The 25,384-nt window shown below is 47.9% G+C and overlaps 1 protein-coding gene across 8 annotated transcripts in view; it reads left to right on the forward strand.

Moving 5' to 3' along the window:
• Positions 1 to 25,384, forward strand: part of CPAMD8 (C3 and PZP like alpha-2-macroglobulin domain containing 8) — a 105,941-nt gene that overhangs the window by 32,541 nt on the left and 48,016 nt on the right. For all 8 annotated transcript variants that reach the window (XR_003792810.1, XR_003792811.1, XM_029218526.1 and 5 more), the window contains exons 14-22: positions 811 to 994; positions 2,240 to 2,412; positions 3,020 to 3,169; positions 3,542 to 3,703; positions 5,198 to 5,340; positions 8,739 to 8,801; positions 19,275 to 19,506; positions 24,426 to 24,579; positions 24,996 to 25,126. Coding sequence is in view for 6 of the 8 variants with exons in the window: in XM_029218526.1 (XP_029074359.1) it covers positions 811 to 994; positions 2,240 to 2,412; positions 3,020 to 3,169; positions 3,542 to 3,703; positions 5,198 to 5,340; positions 8,739 to 8,801; positions 19,275 to 19,506; positions 24,426 to 24,579; positions 24,996 to 25,126 (1,392 nt within the window). In the remaining 2 variants the exon portion in view is untranslated. The remainder of the gene's footprint in view (positions 1 to 810; positions 995 to 2,239; positions 2,413 to 3,019; positions 3,170 to 3,541; positions 3,704 to 5,197; positions 5,341 to 8,738; positions 8,802 to 19,274; positions 19,507 to 24,425; positions 24,580 to 24,995; positions 25,127 to 25,384) is intronic.

Below are 25,384 nucleotides of genomic sequence, written 5' to 3' on the forward strand. Positions count from 1 at the left end.
GGGGGTCACCAAACCACTTTCAGTTTCTTTAATCTCTAGAGGGAGTCACAGAATCACTGAAAGCTGTTAGAATCAGTTACAGTTTAATACAGTGAAAGAGACAGATTAAAATCAGGCACGGCAAGAGGATCATAAGGCAGGGGCCAGGTGAGCTCTGAATGTGAACTTCCAGTTGTCCTCCCCCCACAGAGTCAAGGACAGTGTGGCTTTGCCGGCAACGATGTGTGACTACACGCGTGGTGTACTGCCAACCAGGGGTGTTCACCCGAGCCTCAGTGTCCAGGGTTTTTATTGGAGGTTAGTCACATAGACATGGCTAACCACCTGCCTGGCCGACCCTAGTCTCAGGCCCTCCAGAGGTCAAACTGATATAGTGTGGCCCAATGTCCCTACCATAAATTATATTGTTAGTATCTGGTGTGGCCCCAGACCCCAGATAAACAAAGACTCATCAGGCAGGACATTTCAAGGCCTTAAAGATCACCTTCCAGGAGCAGGGGACAAAGGCCAGACCTCTCTTAGGCTAGGTTCAGATCCTTACTACACTGCACTCACTGAGAGTTTCCATACCCTTATCACAGTTCATCTGCAGCACAGCCCCATTTACAGAGCATCAGCTGAGGTTGCCATGGCGATGTGGCCACAGCCAGGACCAGATGCTGAGCACTCAGCTCTGAAGCCAGTGCTCCTCCCTCAGCTTTCTTGGACTCCCTGTGGCCCCACAGTGGCCTTCTCCCTAGGGTAGGCTGTGGCTTTGGTGCTGGGCTGTGGGTGCCAGGCATGGCTCCCCATGCTACATGTCTCCCACAGGTCGGGGAGGATGCCCATTTCCCAGTGAAGTCCACGTGTCCCTGCAATTTCACTCTGTACTATGAGGTGGCTGCGAGGGGCAACATTGTGCTCTCGGGCCAGCAGCCTGCCCACATCACCCAGCAGAGAAGCAAGCGGGCAGCCCCGGAGAAACCCATCCGCTTAATGCACCTTTCCGAGACAGGTGAGCTAGGCCACAGGCTGGAGTTTCCTATATTCCTTCTGAACCATTGAGACTGGGGTGGGTGCCCCAGCAAGGAGGAGTAGGCAGGGTGCAGCCAGGAGGGGGGGCCTGCCTCAGGGTGGAGGGCACATGTTCCAGGTAAGACTGGGTTGGGGCCAGGAGGTTGGGCAGTGACCAGCTGTTGGAGGCAGCTCCTCTTGAGGCTGCCATGGGCTGGGCCCCTGCACAGGCCCATGATGTGCCAGGTTGCCATCTGCCAGGCCCCTTCTGCCTTTGCCCAGACTGATTCCACATTCAGGGGTCCTTCTTTTCCCTCTCCTTGACTCTACATGTTCCTCACAAGACCCACCTCCTCCCCTGGGTCTCCCCAGCCTCCTCCTCTTCACAGCCCTTCTGCCTAAAGCAGGAGCCCCTAACTAAGGACTGTGGACACTTGCAGTGTATTCTTTGTGATGGGGCCTGTGCTGTGCACTGTAGGGTGCTGAGCAACATCCCTGGTCTCCCCCCACTAGATGCCAGTGGCAACCCCCCTACACACAGTATGACAACCTAAAATGTCTCCAGATATCACCAATGTCTCTAGGGGGAAAAGTGACTCCTGGGTGTGAATCACTGAGATAGATAGATAGATAGATAGATAGGGAGACAGATTCATAGAATCATCAATAGATAAACTGATAGATGGATGGTTAGATAGAGTCATAGATGGATGGATGGGTGGATAATTGGATGGATGGATGGATGGATAGTTAGATGGATGACGGGTAGGAAGGCAGGCAGATAGGCAGACAGGACGTCAGACAGGGTCTCTCTCATCCAAGTCACTTTCTCGTCCTCCACACTACTGATGTTTGGGGCCGGATTATTCTCTGTGGGGCTGTCCTGTGCATTGTGCGGTGTTGGATAGCATCCCTGGCCTCCACCCACTAGATGCCAGTAACACCCCCAAGTTGTGACAACCAAAATTACCAAACGTCCCCTGGGGAGTAGCGTTGCCATGGTTGAGAACCACTGGCCTGAATGGTGCTTTGGACATTGTGCATCCACATCCTCTTGGGTTTATCTTCCCTTCTGGATGAAATAACAGGGGGTGTGAGTATCCATGCAGTAGTTGCCCTGGGCCAGCCCTGGGCTGCCATCTCTTCGTGCTACCCCCTATGTAACCCCCAGAGCAACTGGGGCATCAGTGGTTCTACTGTGGGATGCTGAGTTTTCATGTCTCTCCCCACCTTTGATTTGTCTAAGAGCCCTCTCCAGCCCCAGCAGCAGAGGTCAATGTGTGCGTGACCTCTCTCCAGCTGACCGTGACCCCCAGCATGGTCCCCCTCGGCCGCCTGCTGGCCTTCTACGTCAGGGAGAATGGAGAAGGGGTGGCTGACAGCCTCCAGTTTGCTGTTGAGACCTTCTTTGAAAACCAGGTAGAGCATCGGGTACCAAACTGGGGGAGGGAGAGGCGATGGGCAAGAGTCATCAGGGCTGAGGGCTCCAGGGTGTCGGGGCTGGGGTAGACTGCACACAGCTGCCACTCAGACTTCACATAGTATGACAGGCAGGACTTTTAAGGGTTGCCCTACCTTCAGGATCCTAAGTTGTGTCTTTACTGGAGATCCTCCAAAACTCACCCAGATGGGGATTGCATTCATTACACACAGGAAAAGTGGTCAGCTGTTCTCTGTCCCTGCTGGGCTCCAGACCTAAGGGACACCACTCACGTCCCCCCAGACAGGCTCCGCCCCCCACGTCCTCTCCCTGCGCCCTCCAAAACTGGCTGCAACATGTCCTCTGTCACCGCCCATCTCCCCACCTCTCTTCTCCCCTCCCATCTTCTGCACAGAATGTACCAGTTGCGCCAGCCTAGTTCCGGTCATTCAGCCTCCCATCCTTTTCCTCATCTGTGCAGCAAAGCCAGGGTCCCAGCTGAGCTGGCGAGGACCGACTCTTCTCGGAGGGCAGAGAGGGTGGGTGGGTGGGTGGGTCTGGAGAGTTTGGTCAAGCTCCCGAGTTTTCTGCTGTGTTTGGGTCCAGGTTTCACTGACATATTCAGCAAATGAGACCCAACCCGGGGAAGTCGTCGATCTGCGGGTCAGGGCTGCAAGGGGCAGTTGCGTGTGTGTAGCTGCGGTTGACAAGAGCATCTACTTGCTCAGGTCTGGGTTTCGGCTGACTCCCACCCAGGTGAGCGGGGGCCCTTGGGCGCTGGGCTCCAGCATCTTCACGGACGTCTCTTCCTTTCCAATAACTGAAAAGCCCCGTATAAATCCAGATTGTCTCTCTTCACTGGGTTCATTCTTAGCAAACCCCATCCTTGTCGCTGTTTGGACGCAGCTAAAAGATCTTGCAGTCAAATCCAATGTCACGTTGTCCGGGCCCCACCTCTTCAGCCCCATGCTTCCCATCTTAAAAATGGGTTAATGCCACCAACTCCTGTCTGCTAAGATTGGTTCCAAGTGACACATGTGAGAGGAGGTTGAGATGGGAGCATGCCAGGCCAGATTGGGTTGAAAAGAAACCCTCAGTTGACCAGTTCCTGCTCCCCTTTGTTTGTAGGTTTTCCGGGAATTGGAAGATTACGATGTTTCTGATGCTTTTGGGGTGTCCAGGGAGGATGGACCCTTCTGGTGGGCTGGGCTGATGGCCCGACGACGCCGGCGCTCCTCCATCTTCCTGTGGCCCTGGGGCGTTACCAAGGACTCCGGGTTTGCCTTTGCCGTAAGGAGAGGTGGTCTTGGACCCCACCGCCCCCTTCTCAGCTCCTTTTCCTTTGAAACAAAGGGTCTCGGGGTACAGAGATGGGTTGGGGTGGAAGTTTCCAAACTTTTAGCATTGCAGAATCTTTTTTGATTCTCCCCAGTGGAAGCTCATATGTGGACCCTCCCAATTTGCAAAACGGACGAGAGCAGAATGAGTATCCATTGATAACTTGAACTTGTTCTGGAGCAATGATGATGAAAGTGCTTTGGTGGAAGGAAAACCTACACTATGGGTGCAGGTGCCGTGTTCTCAGGTCCCTTGCTGACATTTATAGCTCAAATCTGTCCCCTTCCTTCCTGGCTCCGGAGACCAGGGCACTGCTGGAGACGCAACACACACAAATGTCATTCTAGCCTACTTTAGCATGCTGGGGTCTCCACTCAAATGCATGAGAACACTTTTCATCCTAGGTTTTAAATCATTTAAAAGGCATCCTTGGGAATCCTCTGGTGGTCCAGTGGTTAGGACTCTGTGCTTTCACTGCTGGTGCCTGGGTTCAATCCCTGGTCGGGGAACTAAGATCCTGCAAGCCCTGCGGCATGGCCAAAACAAATTAAAATAAATAAAAGGCATCCTTTTCCTCCCATTTTTATTATGGAACATTTTCAAACATACAGAAACGTTGAACAAATTAGCGAACACCTGTGGATCCACCACTTGGATCCCACAGTTAACATTTTGCTGTATCAAATATATATACCAATATATATACATATATATCATTTTTTTATTAAAGAATTTTTTTGATGTGGACCATTTTTTTGAAGTCTTTATTGAATTTGTTACAACTGCTTCTGTTTTATGTGTTTTGGTCGTGAGGCACGTGGGATCTTACCTCCCCGACCAGAGATCAAACCCGCACCCCCTACACTGGAAGGTGAAGTCTTAACCACTGGACCACCAGGGAAGTCCCTATATTATAACAGTAATAACTGCAGCCCACAGTCATTGGCTCTTGGTCCGGATTAGGCACTGCACCAATTGATTTGTTTTAAATAGAGGTGAAATTCACATAGCAGAAAATTAACCCATTTTAAAGTGAACAATTCAGTGGCATTTAGTACATTCACAGTGCTGTGCAAACCAGCACCTCTGTCTAGTTCCAGAACATTTCCATCACCCCAAAAGGAGACCTGTCACCATTAGCAGTCACTCCACACCCACCCTCCCCCAGCACCTGGCAACCACTGATCTGCCTGTGGTTTTGGACGTCTCATATAAATGGAATCGTACAAGATGTGGCCTTTTGTGCCTAGACCACAAACGCGCTGGCCTCCCCTCTGCTCTGCCCTGGATGGTTACCGGGTCCCATGACCCCCTTAGTCCGTGTCACCAAGCCTGGAGAGAGGACTGACTCCCTCAGGGCTACGCAGCAGTGATGTTGGGGCAGTGACCTCTGGGACTACAATGTCCACTTCCCCACTGTGGGTCTGGGCATTATCTGTTGCCTAGGAAACAGGACTGGTGGTGATGACAGACCTGGTGAGCCTGAACCACCGGCAAGACGGCGGCCTGTACACTGATGAGGCTGTCCCTGCCTTCCAGCCCCACACAGGGAGCCTGATGGCAGCAGTGTCCTCCAGACAACCCCCCAGGTAATTGTCACTGCCTCGAGTAGGGTTGTCTAAACTCATACTGTTGACATTTGGGTCTGGATCATTTTCTGCAGTGAGGCTGTCCCACGCACTATAGGGTGTTGAGTGGCATCCCTGGTCTCCACCAACCAGATGCCAGTAACCCCCCGCCCCTACCCCCAGTTGTGACAACCAAAAATGTCTTCAGACATTGCCCAGTGTCTCCTTGGGGCCAGACTCACCAATGGTCTAGTGTGCTGGGGCACTGAGCACTTTGGTACTGCTGCCCCTAGTCCTTGGACCCATCCAAGTGCATGGAATTGGGGGTTAGGGGTGCAGAAGAGAAGGAAGGTGTAACAGGGGAGCAGATCTGCCTAGGGACAGACAAATTGGGGCAGGGTGGGAAACTGTGGCTTGATCCTCCCACTCTCAGAGACTCTGCTTAGAAAATTCTCTCTATTACCCTTTCTCCTTCCTCCCACCATTTCCTCCTTCCTTCTGTTCCTGTCTCTTCCCCCTTCCCCTCCAACTCTTTACCTTTTGGAGTTAGACACCAAGTAATTACTTTTCAGTCTTTCTTATTTTAAATCAAATGTTTAAGCCTCAGAGTGTTGCTTTGGCTGCACCCAAGTTGTGCTATGAAGTGTTTCCATTATTGCTGGCTTCCAAATAGATTCTTACTAGCAGAAAAATTGATTTGCCAGATGTGGCAAGTGACTTACCCAGAGGTGTTTTCAATTTTCAAGTGATTTTTAAAATTATTATAATTTTATGTGTTTTATAAATTTGTGTCAGATGTGCATCATGGCCAGAGAACATGGTCTGTATGATATCCACTATGGTCAACAAACATAGTCAGTATGATACCCATCATCTGGTTTTTATTTTGGAGACGGGCTATGTGGTATATGGTCTGTTTTTGTAAATGCTCATATCTACTTGAAAAGAATGTCCAAGCTCCTGTCATTGGGTATAGGATTCTCTATACGTACTTTTGGTCAAGTCTATGGTAGATGGTGCCCAAACCCTCCATATCCTTGCTCATTTTGTTTCTTTGTTTGTTTGCTAACTTATGAATTACTGAGAGAGAGGAGTTCACATCTCCCCCTTAGATTTGTGGCTTTGTCCCTGGTCTCATGGAAACCTTTGTTTCACAGGAGGTAGTGTTTCCTGTTCTCTCCTGTCTTTCCCTTTGTTCCCTCCCTTCTGCTCCCCCATCCCCCACCTGTCTTCTTTCCCACCTTCTTCATTCTCTGCCTCTCCCACTAACTCCTCAACTCCAGCCAGCTTGGGGAGGGGTAGGGTGTTTTGAAGGCCTTGCCTTTTCACTCTCTCTGAATTTAGGGGTGTGTAGGCTGGGAAAGGGGAGGCAGGCCTTGGATGTACCCTTTCCTGCCAACTCATTAAATGAGAAGCACAGAACCAAGTGGGCCAGGGATGGGGTCAGTGTGGTCAGCAGTGCCCCAGCATCTGGGTCTCTTTGGAGACCTTGAGGGTGGCACCCAGACTCCTTAGCCCTTGTTCTGAGCCAGATGTGGCCCAGAGGATCTCCCACCCTGGCAGGCCTGTCCATGAAAACCATCTTCTTCTTTCAAGCCCTCTCTGCCCAGATTGGGAACCTTCCCAGTCCCCCCAGTCTCCTCTGCAGTGGTTTCTGGATACCTGGATCCCCTAGGTTCTTCCTGCCCAAGTCACACATTTAACAGGCCCACAGCGGGTCCTCGTTTCCAAACTCCACATCAGGGCATAGGCGGACCAGGCTCCCGCTATGGTACTTTGGGCGCACACGAAGGCATTTCTGAGATGTGGTTGAGTGAGGAGGTGGAATATTGGCCCCTGAGCATCCTTCAGCCAGACACTACTCTGGAAGCCTGGAGCCTCCCATGTGCATGCCTCCTGAGAGCTTGGCCTGAAGTGGATATGCAAGCAGCCTCGAAACCCAAAACCTCAAAGGGAATTGTAAATCCCAATGCAGAAAGGCATAAGAAATGCCTTAAAAAGCAAGTGTTTGTGCCTTTTTGTAATTGGATAATGCATCCTTATTCTGAAGGACATTTTTCTTAACCATATGCATGTGGTTAAATTATTTTTCAAAGAGTATGAAAGGGTATATAATGAAATGGAAGTCTCCCTCCCACCTCCAGATCCTCCGCTCCCTTCTAAGAGGCAATAATGGTCAATAATTCCATAGATATCCGTCTAGAAATTTTCTGTGTATACACAAGGATTTAAAAAAAAAAAAAAACGCAGTGGGAGAATACTATAATACTGTTATGTGCCTGCCTTTTTACAGTCAGCGATAAACCTTAGAGGCCATTTCATACCAGTACATATATACTTACCTCACCCTTTTTCACTGACACATAATATCCCACGGTGTGAGTGTACTGTCATTTGATTAACCAAACGATGTTTGTTATTTCTCACAGTGCTGCAGTGAGCCACACCAGAGTCTGTCTTTGCACATGTGTCTGTGGTTAATTTCAGGGTTCATCCCTGGGAGAGGTAACCTCAGGTTGAAAGAGATATGAGCATTTCTAATCTTGAGAAGTTTTGCCAGATGTCAAGTAGGGCTTATTAATATTACTTTTTAAAGAATAGGACAGTCCCTGGACTTCCTCGGCAGTCCAGTGGTTAAGACTTTGCCTTCCAGTGCAGGGGATGCAGGTTCGATCCCTGGTTGGGGAGCTAAGATCCTACCTGCCTCAGGGCCCAAAAACCAAAACATAAAACAGAAGCAATATTGTAACAAATTCAATAAAGACTGTAAAAAAGAAAAAAAAAAAAAAAAGAATAGGACAGCCCCTGAGGAATGTGGGCTGTGAGGCTTCTGAGGATAAACCAAGAATGAAAGCACATGAAAGAATGTATATACGTATAACTGAATCACTTTGCTGTACTTCAGAAACTAAACTAACACAATGTCATAAGTCAACTATACTTCAATTAAAAAAAACTAAAAAAAAAAAAAAATGAAAGCACAGAGGAAGGGGGAGAGGGGATAGGAGAGCTCTATGTAATGATGCAGAAAAACATGGCAAACCCAGGGAGGGAAATTAACAAAGGAGAGGACATGGGGTGGTCCCTGTGGCCCTTCTTACCTTCTAAATTCAGGATGCGAGGCACCACTGTCATTTTAAGAAGCCTCTGTCAAGCCTTTGATGCCTCGCTTGTACTAGTCCTAATCAAGTAGAATGTTAACCCTGCCAGGTGAAAGAATTAACACATTATGTCCTATTAGAGTAGAATACTAACCTTTCCAGGTCAGAGAATTAAAACGTGTAGAATATGAAGCTGCTGGGTAAGAGAATTAACATGTTATAGGCTAATCAAGTAGAATGTTAACCTGCCAGGTAACAGAATTAAGTTATGTCCGTGAAACTTTAATCATTTCTTTTTTTAAAAAAAAATTTTCGTAGAGCAGAGAAGAAGAAAAGGACCTACTTCCCTGAAACATGGATTTGGCACTGTCTCAACATCAGGTAAGTATGATTTCTTTCCTTTGCTGCCTTTGTGGGCTGACTCAGAGGCACTCATGAAAGATGGTTCCCAGTCGGTGTGCCTGGAGATCTGACACCAACATCTGAGTAAGACATTGGGCATCCTTTTCTAACACATAAAACTCAAAGCTATGAAGTCAGCCCCAAATCCCTCTGCAGCCTCAGACATCTGCCTATGAAATATGAAATTTGAGGGCTTCATGCTTCTTAACAACTCCCTCTTGGGGTAACTCTATCCGCTCTGTTTATATAACGAGCTCATTAAAATGATTACAGTTCCCTGGAACATGAACTCAATTCCACCCACCCACCCCCTCCTCGCTCCTCAGGGGACTCAGGCTCCTGCCCGCAAAACAGGCTGCTTCTCTCAGCACATTTCCTTTCTACATTGTTTTCTCTTTTAGTTCGCCTTGAAGCAGCAGTGCTGTGCTAAATTCTTGCCAGATGCAGTTGGCTTTTTTCTTTCAATGCTTAGTGTCAGAAGGTAGTGGTGACTTGCCCTGGGAAACCAGTTAGGCATGAAAGTTCAGACCCTGGGGCTAGTGGATTGGCCAGCGGGTGGACCGACTGCTGAGCTGGGGTCCCCTTCTTGGCATGAGATGCCGTGGCACATGCTCAGCACACAGCCAAGCACTCAGCTGGGGGTTCCTCAGGCTGCTTTCATGGATGTGCTTGTCCTCATTATGGGCGGTCTTCCCCGCTGGTCAGAACAGAAGCTGATGACTGCATTTTGTTCTGGGAGTCCAGATTTAAGATGGGCTGTCGGTCCATCATCAGAGGCGTATGGAGAGTAAAATTGTATCTGTTCTCTGTGTGCTGGGTGAGGTTTTGGGTGCTGGGTAGTGTTTTTGGTGCCAGGGATGGCACCTTGAACAAGGCAGATAGGGTCCCCTCACGTGTAGAATGTATGTTTTATGCCCCCAAAGGCTTCATGCTTCAGTAGGGCCAGTGTTCTCATGGAGGGCTTGGCCCAGGGCTTGGGAGGAAGTAGAGGGACACTTTGGGGAAGCTAGAAAGACTCCCAGGGCAGGTGGAGCCCAAGCTGGGTCCCACAGGATAGATAAACAAGAAGGGGGGAAGGGGATCCAGGAGGCAGGACCAGCATGGGCAAGAGTTGGGGCTTGGGAGAGGCTGGTGATTTTCACATGGTCGGGATGAGGCAGGTGGGGCCAAGAGGACGAGGCAGGGAGTGTGACGGCCGTGTGGTCTGTGGTGGGGGTGTGGAGAGCCACAGAGGTTGCTGGGAGGCATTTGGGATTTGAGACTGTCTCTCTCCCTCTGTTGGCTGGAGCAAGGATGAGTCAGAGAGTACAGATCTGAGACCAAGGAGGAGGTTCTTGCTGGGCCCAGGCAAGGACTCGTCAGCTCTTTTTTTTTTTTTTCTTTTCTAATTTTTAAAATTGGTAAAATACACGTAACGTAAAATTTACCACCTTAACCATTTTTAGGTGTACGGTTCAGTGGTAATAAGTGCATTCGTATTGTTGTGCTGCCATCACCACCCTCCGTCTCCAAAACTCTTTTCCTCTTGCAAAACTGAAACTATGTCCCCATGAAATACTAACTCCCCAATCCTCCCTCCCCTCAGCCCCCTAGCGTCCACTCTTCTACTTTTTGTCTCTATGAACCTTACTGCTCTAAGGACCTTATGTAAGTGGAATCATATAGTATTTGTCCTTTTGTGACTGGCTCATTTCACTTAGCATGGTGTCCTCATGGTTCATCCTTGTTGTGGCATGTATCAAAATTTGCTTTCTTTTTAAGCCTGAATAGCATTCCGTCGTATGGGTGGACCACATTTCGTGTATGCATTCATCCTTTGGTGGACACTTAGGTTGCTTCCACCTTTTGGTTATTATGAATAATCCTTCTATGAATATGGATGTGCAAATATCACTTCGAGACCCCGCTTTCAATTCTTTTGGGTATATACCCAGAAGTGGAGTTGCTGGATCATATGGTAATTTCTGTGTTTAATTTTTTGAGAATTCACCCTATTGTTTTCCACAGTGGTTGCACCATTTTACATTCCCACCAACAGTGCACAAGGGTTCTTCTTTAAATGTTGAATAGAATTTACCAGCGAAGCCATCACATCCAGAGCTTCCCTTTTTGGGAAGATTTTGATTGCTGATTCAATCTCCTTACTTGTTAGAGATCTATTCAGATTTGTTATTTCCTTGTGATTCAGTCTTGGTAGGTTTTGTGTTTCTAAGAATTTGTCCATTCATCTAGATTATCCAAGTTGTTGGTGTACAGTAGTTCATAGTAGTCTCTTAAAATCTTTTTTTATTTCTGTGGAATCAGTAGTAATGTCCCCACTTTCATTTTGGATTTTAGTAATTTAAGTCTTTTCTCCTTTTTCTTAGATCATCTAGCTAAAGGTTTGTTAATTTTATTAATCTTTTCAAAGAACCAACTTTTGGTTTCATTGATTTTCTCTATTATTTTTCCTTTATTAAAAAATGTATTTATTTATTTGGCTATGCCGTGTCTTAGTTGTGGTATGCGAGATCTTCATTGCAGCATGTGGGACCCTTTTAGTTGCAGCATGCGGGATCTAGTTCCCTGACAAGGGATTGAACCTGGGCCCCCTGCATTGGGAGTGCAGAGTCCTAATCACTGGACCACGAGGAAAGTCCCTTTCTATTATTTTTGTATTCTTTATTTCGTTTATTTCTGCTATAATCTTTATTATTTCTGCTTCTTTATTATTTGATCTCTTTTGTTTTTCTTTTTCAAGTTCTTTAAGTTACAAAGTTAGACTGTTTATTTGAGATCTTATTTTTTAATGTAAGCATTTACAGCTATGAATTTCCCCCTTAATACTGCTTTTGATGCATCCTGTGAGTTTTGGTGTGTTGTGCTTTTGTTTTTGTTCATCGCTAAGTCCTTTTTTTCTTTTTTTTTTGCAGAGATTTTTAAAAATTTCTTTCAAATCCAGAGATAATTTGAGTAGCAAAGTATAACAGTTAATTTTTGACATATCATTTATCTTTGCAAAAACATTTCTTTTTCTTTTTGAATTTTATTTTATTTATTTATTTTATACAGCAGGTTCTTACTGGTTATCTATTATATATATATTAGTGTATATATGTCAATCCCAATATCCCAATTCATCCCACCACCACCACCACCCACCCCGTTTTCCCCACTTGGTGTCCATACGTTTGTTCTCTACATCTGTGTCTCGATTTCTGCCTTGCAAACTGGTTCATCTGTGCCATTTTTCTAGATTCCACATATATGCATTAATATGCAGTATTTGTTTTTCTGTCTACGACTTACTTCACTCTGTATGACAGTCTCTAGGTCCATCCACGTCTCTACAAATAACCCAATTTCTTTCCTTTTTATGGATGAGTAATATTCCATTGTATACATGTACCACATCTTCTTTATCCATTTGTCTGTCGATGGGCATTTAGGTTGCTTCCATGACCTGGCTATTGTAAATAGTGCTGCAGTGAACATTGGAGTGCATATGTCTTTTTGAATAATGGTTTTCTTTGGGTATATGCCCAGTAGTGGGATTGCTGGGTCATATGGTAATTCTAGGTTTAGTTTTTTTTAAGGAACCTCCATACTGTTCTCCATAGTGGCTGTATCAATTTACATTCCCACCAGCAGTGCAAGAGGGTTCCCTTTTCTCCACACCCTCTCCAGCATTTGTTGTCTGTAGATTTTCTGATGATGGCCATTCTGACTGGCATGAGGTGATACCTCGTTGTAGTTTGACTTTCATTTCTCTAATAATTAATGATGTTGAGCAGCTTTCCATGTGCCTCTTGGCCATCTGTATGTCTTCTTTGGAGAAATGTCTATTTAGGTCTTCTCCCCTTTTTTTGATTGGGTTGTTTGTTTTTTTAATATTGAGCTGCACGAGCTGTTTATATATTTTGGAGATTAATCCTTTGTCCGTTGATTCATTTGCAAATATTTTCTCCCATTCTGAGGGTTGTCTTTTGTCTTGTTTATAGCTTCCTTCGCTCTGCAAAAGCTTTTAAGTTTCATTAGGTCCTGTTTGTTTATTTTTGTTTTTATTTCCATTACTTTAGGAGGTGGGTCAAAAAAGATCTTGCTATGATTTATGTCAAAGAGTGTTCTTCCTATGTTTTCCTCTAAGAGTTTTATAGTGTCCGGTCTTACACTTAGGTCTCTAATCCATTTTGAATTTATTTTTGTGTGTGGTGTTAGGGAGTGTTCTAATTTCATTCTTTTACATGTAGCTGTCCAGTTTTCCCAGTTCTCTTCTTATTGAAGAGACTGTCTTTTCTCCATTGTATATCCTTGCCTCCTTTGTCATAGATTAGTTGACCATAGGTGCATGGGTTTATCTCTGGGCTTTCTATCCTGTTCCATTGATCTGTATTTCTCTTTTTGTGCTAGTCCATATTGTCTTGATGACTGTAGCTTTGTAGTATAGTCTGAAGTCAGGGAGTCTGATTCATTCAGCTCGGTTTTTTTTCCTCAAGATTGCTTTGGCTCTTCGGGGTCTTTTGCTTCTCCATACAAATTTTAAGATTTTTTGTTCTAGTTCTGTAAAAAATGCCATTGGTAATTTGATAGGGATTGCATTGAATCTGTAGATTGTAGATTGCTTTGGGTAGTATAGTCATTTTCACAAAATTGATTCCTCCAATCCAAGAACATGGTCTATCTCTCCATCTGTTTGTGTCATCTTTGATTTCTTTCATCAGTGTCTGATAGTTTTCTGAGTACAGGTCTTTTACCTCCTTACGTAGGTTTATTCCTACATATTTTATTCTTTTTGTTGCAATGGTGAATGAGATTGTTTCCTTAATTTCTCTTTCTGATCTTTCATTGTTAGTGTATAGGAATGCAAGAGATTTCTGTGCATTAATTTTGTATCCTGCAACTTTACCAAATTCGTTGATTAGCTCTAGTAGTTTTCTGGTGGCATCTTTAGGATTATCTATGTATAGTATCATGTCATCTGCAAACAGTGACAGTTTTACTTCTTCTTTTCCAATTTGGATTCCTTTTATTTCTTTTTCTTCTCTGATGGCCATGGCTAGGACTTCCAAAACTATGTTGAATAATAGTGGCGAGAGTGGACATCCTTGTCTTGTTCCTGATCTTACAGGAAATGCTTTCAGTTTTTCACTATTGAGAATGATGTTTGCTGTGGGTTTGTTATTTATGGCCTTTATTATGTTGAGGTAAGTTCCCTCTATGCCCACTTCCTGGAGAGTTTTTATCATAAATGGGTGTTGAATTTTGTCAAAAGCTTTTTCTGCATCTATTGAGATGATCATATGGTTTTTATTCTTCAGTTTGTTAATATGGTGTATCACATTGATTGATTTGTGTATATTGAAGAATCCTTGCATCCCTGGGATAAATCCCACTTGATCATGGTGTATGATCCTTTTAATGTGTTGTTGGATTCTGTTTGCTAGTATTTTGTTGAGGATTTTTGCATCTGTATTCATCAGTGATATTGGTCTGTAATTTTCTTTTTTTGTAGTGTCTTTGTCTGGTTTTGGTATCAGGGTGATGGTGGCCTCATAGAATGAGTTTGGGAGTGTTCCTTTCTCTACAATTTTTTGGAAGAGTTTGAAAAGGATGGGTGTTAGTTCTTCTCTAAATGTTTGATAGAATTCACCTGTGAAGCCATCTGGTCCTGGACTTTTGTTTGTTGGAAGATTTTTAATCACAATTTCAATTTCATTATGTGTGATTGGTCTGGTCATATTTTCTATTTCTTCCTGGTTCAATCTTGGAAGGTTATACCTTTCTAAGAATTTGTCCATTTCTTCCAGGTTGTCCATTTTATTGGCATAGTTGCTCGTAGTAGTCTCTTAGGATGCTTTGTATTTCTGTGGTGTCCATTGTAACTTCTCCTTTTTCATTTCTAATATTATTGATTTGAGTCCTCTCCCTCTTTTTCTTGACGAGTCTGGCTAAAGGTTTATCAATTTTGTTTATCTTCTCAAAGAACCAGCTTTTAGTTTTATTGATCTTTGCTATTGTTTTCTTGGTTTCTATTTCATTTATTTCTGCTCTGATCTTTATGATTTCTTTCCTTCTACTGACTTTGGGTTTTGTTTGTTGTTCTTCCTCTAGTTCCTTTAGGTGTAAGTTTAGACTGTTTATTTGAGATTTTTCTTTTTTCTTGAGGTAGGATTGTATTGCTATAAACTTCCCACTTAGAACTGCTTTTGCTGCATCCCATAGTTTTTGGATCATCGTGTTTTCATTGTCATTTGTCTCTAGGTATTTTTTGATTTCCTCTTTGATTTCTTCAGTGATCTCTTGGTTATTTAGTAACGTATTGTTTAGCCTCCATGTGTTTGTGGCTTTTTACATTTTTTTCACTGTAATTTATTTCTAATCTCATAGTGTTGTGGTCAGAAATGATGCTTGATATGATTTCAATTTTCTTAACTTTACCAAGGCTTGATTTGTGACCCAAGATGTGATCTGTCCTGGAGAATGTTCCGTGTGCACTTGAGAAGAAAATGTAATCTTCTGTTTTTGGGTGGAATGTCCTATAAATATCAATGAAATCTATCTGGTCTACTGTGTCATTTAAAGCTTGTGTTTCCTTATTAATTTTCTATCTGGATGATCTGTCCATTGGTGAAAGTGAGGTGTTAAAGTCCCCCACTATTGTTGTGTTACTGTCAGTTTCCTCTTTTATAGCTCTTAGCATTTGCCTTAGGTATTGAGGTGATCCTATATATTTATAATTGTTATATCTTCTTCTTGGATTGATCCCTTGATCATTATGTAGTGCCCTTCCTTGTCTCTTGTAACATTCATTTTTTTTTTATTTTTTTTTTTTTTTGCGGTACGTGGGCCTCTCACTGTTGTGGCCTCTCCCGTTGCGGAGCACAGGCTCCGGACGTGCAGGCTCAGCGGCCATGGCTCACAGGCCCAGCCACTCCGCGGCACGTGTGATCTTCCCAGACTGGGGCACAAACCCGTGTCCCCTGCATCAGCAGGCGGACTCTCAACCACTGCGCCACCAGGGAAGCCCCAACATTCTTTATTTTAAAGTCTGTTTTATCTGATATGAGTATTGCTGCTCCAGCTTTCTTTTGATTTCCATTTGTGTGGAATATCTTTTTCTATCCCCTCACTTTCGGTCTGTATGTGTCCCTAGGTCTGAAGTGGGTCTCTTGTAGACAGCATGTGTATGGGTCTTGTTTTTGTATTCATTCAGTGAACCTGTGTCTTTTGGTTGGAGCATTTAATCCATTCACGTTTAAGGTAATTATCGACATGTATGTTCCTATTTCCATTTTCTTAATTGTTATGGGTTTGTTTTTCTAGGTCCTTTTCTTCTCTTGTGTTTCCCACTTAGAGAAGTTCCTTTAGCATTTGTCGTAGAGCTGGTTTGGTGGTGCTGAGTGCTCTTATCTTTTGTTTGTCTGTAAAGCTTTTGATTTCTCTGTCAAACCTGAATGAGATCTTTGTCGGGTAGAGTAGTCTTGGTTGCAGTTTCTTCCCTTTCATCACTTTAAATATATTGTGCCACTCCCTTCTGGCTTGCAGAGTTTCTGCTGAGAAATCAGCTGTTAACCTTATGGAGTTCCCTTGTATGTTATTTGTCATTTTTCCCTTGTTGCTTTTAATAATTTTCCTTTGTCCTTAATTTTTCTCAGTCTGATTACTATGTGTCTCGGCGTGTTTCTATCCTGCCTGGGACTCTCTGCACTTCCTGGACCTGGGTGGCTATTTCCTTTCCCGTGTTAGGGAAGTTTTGGACTATAATCTCTTCAAATATTTTCTCGGGTCCTTTGTCTGTCTCTTCTCCTGCTGGGACCCCTATAATGTGAATGTTGTCCCAGAGGTCTCTTAGGCTGTCTTCATTTCTTTTCATTCTGTTTTCTTTATTCTGTTCTTCAGCAGTGAATTCCACCATTCTGTCTTCCAGGTCACTTATCCATTCTTCTCCCTCAGTTATTCTGCTATCAATTCCTTCTGGTGTATTTTTCATTTCAGTTATTGTATTGTTCATCTCTGTTTGTTTGTTCTTTAATTCTTCTAGTTCTGTGTTAAACATTTCTTGCATCTTCTCGATCCTTGCCTCCATTCTTTTTCAAAGGTCCTGGATCATCTTCACTATCATTATTCTGAATTCCTTTTCTGGAATTTAGTTGTTTTTCTGGGGTTTTATCTTGTTCCTTCATCTGGGACATAATCCTCTGCATTTTCATTTCATCTATCTTTCTCTGATTGTGGTTTTCCTTCGGCAGGCTGCAGGATTGTAGTCCTTCTTGTGTCTGCTGTCTGCCCTCTGGTGGTTGAGGCTATCTAAGAGGCTCGTGCAAGCTTCCTGATGGGAGGGACTGGGGATGGGTAGAGCCAGGTGTTGCTCTGGTGGGCAGAGCTCAGTAAAACTTTAATCCACTTGTCTGCTGATGGGTGGGGCTGTGTTCCCTCGCTGTTGGTTTTTTGGCCTGAAGCGACCCAGCACTGGAGCCTACAGGCTCTTTGGTGGGGCTAATGGAGGTCTGGGGGTGGGGGCTCACACCAATGAGTACTTCCCATAACTTCTGCTGCCAGTGTCCTTGTCCCTGCAGTGAGCCACAGCCGCCCACCCCCACCTCTGCAGGAGACCCATCAACACTAGCAGATAGGTCTGGTTCAGTTCCCCCTGGGTCCTAATGCACACACTTTGTATGTGCCCTTCAAGAGTGGAGTCGCTGTTTCGCCCAGTCCTGTTGAAGTTCTGCAATCAAATCCTGCTAGCCTTCAAACTCTAATTCTCTGGGAGTTCCTGTTGCTGGACCCCAGGTTGGGAAGCCTGACATGGGGCTCAGAACCTTCACTCCAGTGGGTGGGCTTCTGTGGTATAAGTGTTCCCCAGTTTGTGAGTTGCCCACCCAGCAGTTAGGGGATTTGATTTTATTGTGATTGCCCCCCTCTTACCACCTCATTGTGGCTTCTCCTTTGTCTTTGGATGTGGGGTGTCTTTTTTAGTGAGTTCCAGTGTCTTCCTGTCCATGATTGTTCAGCAGTTAGTTGTGATTCCAATGCTCTAGCAAGAGGGAGTTCTAAGTACTTTTTAATTTCCTTTGTGATCTCTTCTTTGATCCTTTGCTGTTTAAGAATGTGTTAATTTCCACAAATTTGTAAATTTTCCAGCTTTCCTTCTCTTGTTGATTTCTAACTTCATTCATCTTATTGTGGTCAGAGAAGGGAATTTGTATGCTATCTCTCTTTTTAAGCCCACTGAGGCTTAGTTTGTAGCTTAACCTATGGGTCTGTCCTGGAAAATACCCCAAGTGCACTTCAGAAGAATGTGTGTTCCATTGTTGTTGTTGGGTAGAGTGTTCTGTATATGTCTCCCCCTGTTCTGTTCCCCACAGAATGGCCCACTGTCAGGTGGATCCGCCAAGACATAGGGGTCATCTCACTTGGAAGGAGCCCTGAACAAAAGGCTCCAGCAGCTTTATTGACCATGAGGTGGGGTTGGGGGTGGACAGGGGAGAGAGTTAGGAGTGGGAAAGTACTCCAACTGGGGAGGGATGTCTTCAGTGTTTCCTTCTGACCATAAAGAGGCCTTGGCAGAGGTGTCTGAAGAAAACCTCTGCCCATGGTCCCTTATGCTAAAGAGACCTGGGAATGGAAATTCTGGGCTGGGAATGCAAACATGAAAAGAGCATGGCCAGCCAGAGGCCCTGAATCCTTGGCTGCAGCTCCCCTCAGAGACCCCAGTGCACACGCACCCCTCACCTCCCTACCCTACTCCCACCCCGTGAGACCTGCAGGCCTGTGGGCAGGCCTGAAAAATCACACATATGTCCTTAACAGGGAGCTGGGCTCCACAGGAGTGTATGGGACAAGGATGCCAGGCCAGGAAGTGTGGGTGTCCCCCACAGGCAGACATTCCTTGGCTTGTGGCTGCATCACTCCAGTCTCTGCCTCCATCTTCGCCTGGCCTTCTCCTCTCTGTCTGAATTCCCCTCCTCTTCTAAGGACACCTGTCATTGGATTAGGACCCACTCTACTCCAGTGTGGCTTCATCTTAACTAGTGGCATCTGCAAAGACCCTATTTCCAAATAATGTCCCATTCACAGATTACCAGGGGTTAGGGCTTGGACATGTCTTTCTGGGAGACACACAAGCATGCTCTAAGTGACCAGTCCCCTTGATTCAGTGTCTTTCTCCCCTAAACTGGGCAGAGCACACACTGCCAGAGTTTGCCTCTCTGGACCCATGTTTTGAATGGTCCTGTGATCACAGCTGTCCTGAGAGACATTCATGTTTCTGATTATGGCGAGTCAGGGCCGAGGGATGACTTTCTCCTGTCACACGCTGTGGGGTGCCTTTAATGCTTATTTCCAAGCTGTCGGGGCAGTTGGCGGGGGGCACCACCCTGGAGCCCAAGGCCATACGGCTGGACTCCTCTGTTCCCACCTGGCCGCTGCGGCACGGCCGTGGAGAAGAGCACACGGTTGTCCATCTTTCCGCAGTGATCCATCAGGCGAGGACACACTCAGCGTGCAGGTCCCCGACTCCATCACCAGCTGGGTGGGTGAGGCAGTGGGTCTGTCTGCCGAGAGGGGCCTGGGCATTGCCGAGCCCACTCTGCTGAAGACCTTCAAGACCTTCTTTGTCGACTTCAGCCTGCCCCCCAACGTGGTCCGCGGGGAGCAGGCCAAAATCCCGCTCAGCATCTACAACTACATGGACACCTGCATCGAGGTACCGAACTCGCCCTCCATACACAGCCTTTCCCATTATGGGGGAGAGGGGTGACATCCTTAATGGCAGGAAGCAGAGGGAGGTGGGGTCATCCTGGGGGGAGGGATTGGAGGGGCACAGCACCTGGGATGTGGGGCAGGCAGGGCGGCATGGGGTCATCCTGGAGGGCCGTGGGGGACAGCATCTGTGTTATTAGTGAGGCAGAGGCTGGATGAGTCAGCTTCTACTTCACCAGCTGTCTACACCCGGGCAGTTTGGGGGTGGGAGTGTGTGCATGGCGGGGTTAGAGGGTGACGGATGTGACGGAGCCACTGTCGTTGACTCCTGACCCTGCAGGGGTGTGGGAGGGTGAGTATCATATGGAACGGCATGGAGTCAGGTGATCTCGGAGAGACAGCAGCAAGTGGTCTTGAAGCTGGGTCTTAGTTCTCTGCCCAGGAATTGGACCTGGGTAGCCTGGATGAAAACCAGGAATCCTAGCCACTAGACCACCAGGGGCCAGAGGCTAGAAGCAGAGTTTCCCTGGCTGTTGCTCTGTTTGAAAAATGAATTTCTCAAAGAGGCAAAACCTGCCTAAACAGGTGAAGTTTATGATGAGAGACACAGCACTACAAGTGGGCGAGCACACAGAGAGACAGTTGTTTATTTAAGACAGAAGCAAGGCAGAAGTACACACCCAGAGAGGAAGGGTGTGGGCATCCTCCCTAATGAGAAGGAGTGCAGTAAAGGGGCGGTTAAATCATCTCTCCAGGGCAGTTCTTCCCGGCCTTTGTTTACCTTTGGCCAGTTGTCAGCACCTCCTCTTCTCACATCTGACCTGCCCTAGGACCCGCTCCAACATGCTTGCGTATCTTTTTGCCAAGATGGATTCCAGCACAGAGGCCTGTGGGAGGTTTGGCATCACCTATTGTGGGGTGGCGCCCCCTCCTTTTTGACCCCTGAGGAGGCTTTCTGCGCATGTGTAGTCAGGGAGGTCTCCTTGACCTTAGGAGTGGTCATCTTATCTCTTTACTCCAGTAGAGCTCAGCTCCTGCCTTTAACTTTGGCCTTGGAGTGTCTAGGGAAGAACAAAGCTCCAATTTTACTCCACTTGGCAAACACCAGCTGTCCAGCCCAGGGGCCCCTCTACCTCCTACCTCAAATCGCCCCTGAGAGACGTGAACCCCAAGAAATCTTTATTGGGAGGATAAAGGGCGACAGAGTCTGTCTTCTGTAGCTTCTTCAGGCTGGCAAGGGGCTGGTAGACCCGACCTAGTTGGGGTCATAGAGCTGTCGCCTTATCTCATCAAGGGGCCCCAGGGTGACTTCTCTTGTTATCTCTGTGTCCAAATTTCCTCTGAGAAGAGTCCCTGTTTTATTGGATTAGGGTCTACCCTAATGACCTCATTGGAACTTGATGACGTCTGCAGAGACCGTAGTTCCAAATGAGGTCACATTTATAGGTACCGGGGGTTAGGATTTCAACATATCTTCCTGGGGGACACAATTCAACCGATAACAGCTACCCCAAGGAGGTGGGCTTGGGGATTTCAGACGAGGAGGAGGGATGGCAGGCAATGTGGAGGGAGCCGCGAGGACCAGGGTCAGGTGGGGGCAGGATAGGGAAGGGGTGTTTGGGGGCCTGAGCATCAGTGCGGCTGCAGGAAGGCAGGGGCACCCTCCTCCCCTGCCTTTGTAATCATTTTGCGCCATCTCAGCCTGGATGTCAGCTGGGGGGCGGCAGGAAGAGAGAGGAGGTGGGCTCCCAGAGTTAGGGGCAGCCCTCAGGAGTGGGAGCTGGGAGCCGAGGCTGCAAATGGAGGAGTGGGTGGGGTGCAGGGCCAGGGGTCTCGCTGGGAGCAAGCCAGCTTTCCGCAGCTTGGCCTGGAGGTCAGGCTACAGGTCTCAGCCTCACCCCAGCCAGCCGGGAGGAGCCTGCTAACCTTGTCCTGGCCCTGCCCATGTGTGTGCACCCGCCCCCCTCAAGGCTGCCGGCACATTCCCCACCAAGGGCAGAGATGGGAGGGGCAGCCCCAGGCCAAAGACACTGGAAACCTAGAGATTTTATCCACCCCCTGCCCAGATTTCTGGCTTTTCTTGAAAAACAAGGCCTTCTGGCCAGGGAGTGATTGGAATTTGCCACCTGAAGGGCAGCGAGGCTGCTGGGGGTGGAGGTCCTGAGTGGAGGTGGCTGGATCCCCCGCGGCAACAGCTGTAGTCCCAGCGCATACGTGTCTCAGCATCCGCCAGACGACCCTTTGGACTTCAGCTTGCTGTTTCCATTCACCAGCCCACTTTGTCTCAGTTTCCTTATCTGGGTGTGAGAGATCTACCCTCACCCCCTGCACCCTCGGCTGTGTCTGTGATCATTTCTGAGCCTGGCCCAGAGTGGAGACAGCAGTGTTCCGAGTCTCTGAGTCTCAGCTCAGAGGCTGACCTTGAGCTTCCATGAAATCGTTTACTCCCTTTTTACTTTGCAAATTCTGTACCTCTGCTGACTGATTACATGTACCCAAGAACGTGTTGTTGGCCCTGAGGCCGGTAAAGGACCCCTCCCATTGCCTTCTGCCTGGCACAGTCCGGGTTTGAGGCTGGTATTTGCATCTGACTCCCCGATGCTTATTTGAGCCACACGTAATGCACTGTCACACAGGAACTTCTGTCTTGGGTCTTTAACGAAAAGAAAATTCCAAGTGAAAAAAAAAGGGGTCAGTGCAGGTCTGGAATAGAAATGAAACACCCAGAGGCCACCAGAAAGGAATTCCTGTGTGTAAGATGTGAGTGATTCGAATTCATTCACTCAAAAGCTATCGCCCGATACCTGATGCGTGCCAGGCTCTGTGTGGGAATCTGAAGACCCCAATGCTCAGGACGTGCGGTCTGCCTGAGCTCACCTGGAGCTCTGATGCCACTAACTCGGTGTTCTTGGGCACGCATCTCTGTGCCCAGTGCTGGGTGGATGATTTTAACTGTATCATTATCAAGTGCCCACGTGGGCTGAGGAAGGGGGGGCTGTGATGGAATCATTCCCGCTTGGGGAGCTCAGAGAAGCATCATCGTATGTTCAAGGTCCCCCAGGGAGTGAGTGGCAGACCTGTGTTAGAATTAGGTGTCGGGAATTGCCCAGCTGTCCAGTGGTTAGGATTCTGCGCTTCCACTGCAGGGGGCAGAGGTTTCATTCCTGGTTGGGGAGCTAAGATCCCGCAAGCCGTGCCACACAGTGCGGCCAGAAAAAAAAAAAAAAAGAATTAAGTGTCTACAGGAAGCCAGGGAGGCCCTGAGGAGGGGTGGCTTCTCTGAACGCCGAAGTCTTTGGGCGATGCTTAAGCTGGGCACCAGGCCTGGAAGGGCATTCCTGGAAGAGGGAATAGTATATGCAAGTGACAGGCAGGAGGCAACTTGGCCTGTCCCAGAAACTGACCGTGACACAATCTGGCTGGGCTTTAGGGTCTGGTTGGAAAAGCAGGAGAGAAGGGGGACTCTTGTGCAGTAATCTGAGTGAGGGCCACTGAGTGAGAACCACGGCAGTGGCCCCGCGGTGGCCTGGAGGGGGCCAAGGAGGACATGTGAGGGGCTCAGGGCAGTCGGCTGGGATAAAGGTGCCCCCAAACCCAGAACCTTTATCATTCATGCTTTTTATGTAGCTTATGGCTAGGAGGAATAGGACCCTAGTTTCAGAAAGCCAGAATAAATGTAGGGTGGTCCCTAATCACAGGGTGGCCCCCAAGGGAGGCTCCCTCCTGAACTGCAGGCAGGCCCCCCAGGTGCCCATTTCAGCTCCTAGCAAGCACTGGTGGTTGGCTTGTCAGCGGGAAGAAGGAAGCCCTGCCGGGCAGCAGGTGTGTCCAGGGATCACCACACGTCAATTTCAGGAACCGCCCTCCCCGCCCCCCCGCCCCCCCACCTCCACGTGCTCTTCCTGAGGTTCCAGGAAAACAGGCACATCCAGACCCCTCAGCCTGGACAGCGGGTTCCATCCAGCACCTGGAAAATGTATCTCACCGATGCTTGATGCTTGAATTTCTTCTTTCCTCCCTGGAAGAACTTTCTAGAAGAATGCTGTCTCGAGGGGAATGGGGGAGTCCCCAAAGCACCCTGCACCAACCGTTCTCATTCAGGTTCTACTGGGCCTGCCCTTGGGCAGGATTCAGACACTGTCACACTTGCCACTGTAAAGCTTCCTTGTACACACCTGCGTGTGTGTGTGACTTAGGCACGTCAAGCCTCTGAGGCCCAGGGATCGCTCTTGTCTGTTCAGATCTGTTTCTTGAGCTCCTAGTAGGGCTCCTGAACCCACCAGGTGCTGCATATGTGCTGGTTGGACAAATGCATGGGGAGCAAAGAGCCTGTTGTAGATTGAGGGTTATAAACACACACACGTACACAACATGCACGCGGAGACATGGTGTGCACAAGCACACATGTGTAGAGAGCCATGCTTGCACATGTGTGCAGAGACACTTGCCTTCACTCGCGTGCACTCACACATTGTGTAATGCTACGCCTACACACATAGGTGTGCACACAGAGACGCATGCATGCACAGCACACACATGACACATACACGTGTGCACACCAAACTCTATTATGACTCGGTGGACCTCAGTGGTTGGAAAGAGGGTCAGATGAAGTTCCCTGCGGGGCCTGCATGTGGAGTGGCCCCTCGTATCCCATGCTTGGCCAGAGAGACAGCCCTTGAATTGACCTTGGTCCCAAGGGAGAGCTGGACCAGTGAGCGTTCAGGGGGCTGAGGGAAGGAGGGGGTTCCCAGCAGGACAATGGTAAGTAGTTTGTTCTGATCAGAAATGGAAAGAGAGCCTCCCAAAGAGAGCGTGGCTTTGGGGGAAAGGCTGCCAGGGTGGACGGAGTGCAGTGGGCAGTGGGGTGTGCTGGGAGGGCACACAGATTCCGGGCACCATGGTTCTTGCCACACTCTCCAGGTCTACGTGAAGATCTCAGTTCCCAAGGGCATCCAATTTGTCGGACATCCTGGCAAACGCCATCTGACCAAGAAGACGTGTGTGGTCCCCGGGGAGATGGAACCCTCCTGGGTGGTTCTGTCCTTTGGCGACCTGGGTCTCAGCAACATCACAGGTGAGGGTCATGTGCTTCTTTGGGCAACTCCACTCTCCAGGCCGCCAAGGGGTTCAGGTGCAGAGTCTAGGCACGGGTGCAGGGTCAGCGGGGCAGAAGATGAGATCAAGGGGCAAGACAGCTGCTGGGGATGCAGGCCAGAGGGAATGATCAGGAGGTAGGGGGCCTCATCTGGGGGAAGCCAGTCTCTTAAGATGCCAAACCGAGGTAGCACACGCATGCACGCACACTTGCACACATGCATACATATGCGTGCACACACATCCAGCCTACACCGTGCACACACGCGCATAGGCACATACACACACGTATGTGTGCATGCACACCTGGGAAGCCTGGGACAAGGGTGGGGTATAGAACAGCGCCGGATAGGGACCTGTTCTGAGAGCCAGCACCGAGTACTCAAATCTCCGCAGCCAAAGCCCTGGCTTACAGAGAAACGAGCTGCTGCCGGGATGGGAAGTCGGTCAGAACCCCGGAGGAGAATTACGCTGACAGGAGGGTCCCCATTGGGAGGGATCACATCCGGCGCGGTGTGATGGTTGAGGTAAGCCTATGTCCTCACTCGAGGCACTTGGCCAGGGCCTGATTACCTCAACAGTGAGGTTGGGGCCGGAGAGTGTGGTCCCTCCCCAAGCCAGGGCCAGGGCAGCCCCCATGAGTCCTGCTTTGGGGCTTGGGGCAGGTGACGGGGCTGCCTTGCTGGAGGACTGCGGCACCCATCTCCTCTCCAAGGAGCAGAGCAGGCTTTGGTGAAGTGATTTGGGACTCACACGGGCTGCAGGGAAGTGTCCTCCTGACCCCC

Source organism: Monodon monoceros, unplaced genomic scaffold (assembly GCF_005190385.1).
Source record: "Monodon monoceros isolate NGI ecotype Baffin Bay Population unplaced genomic scaffold, NGI_Narwhal_1 Super_Scaffold_12, whole genome shotgun sequence".
NCBI classification, from domain to species: domain Eukaryota; kingdom Metazoa; phylum Chordata; class Mammalia; order Artiodactyla; family Monodontidae; genus Monodon; species Monodon monoceros.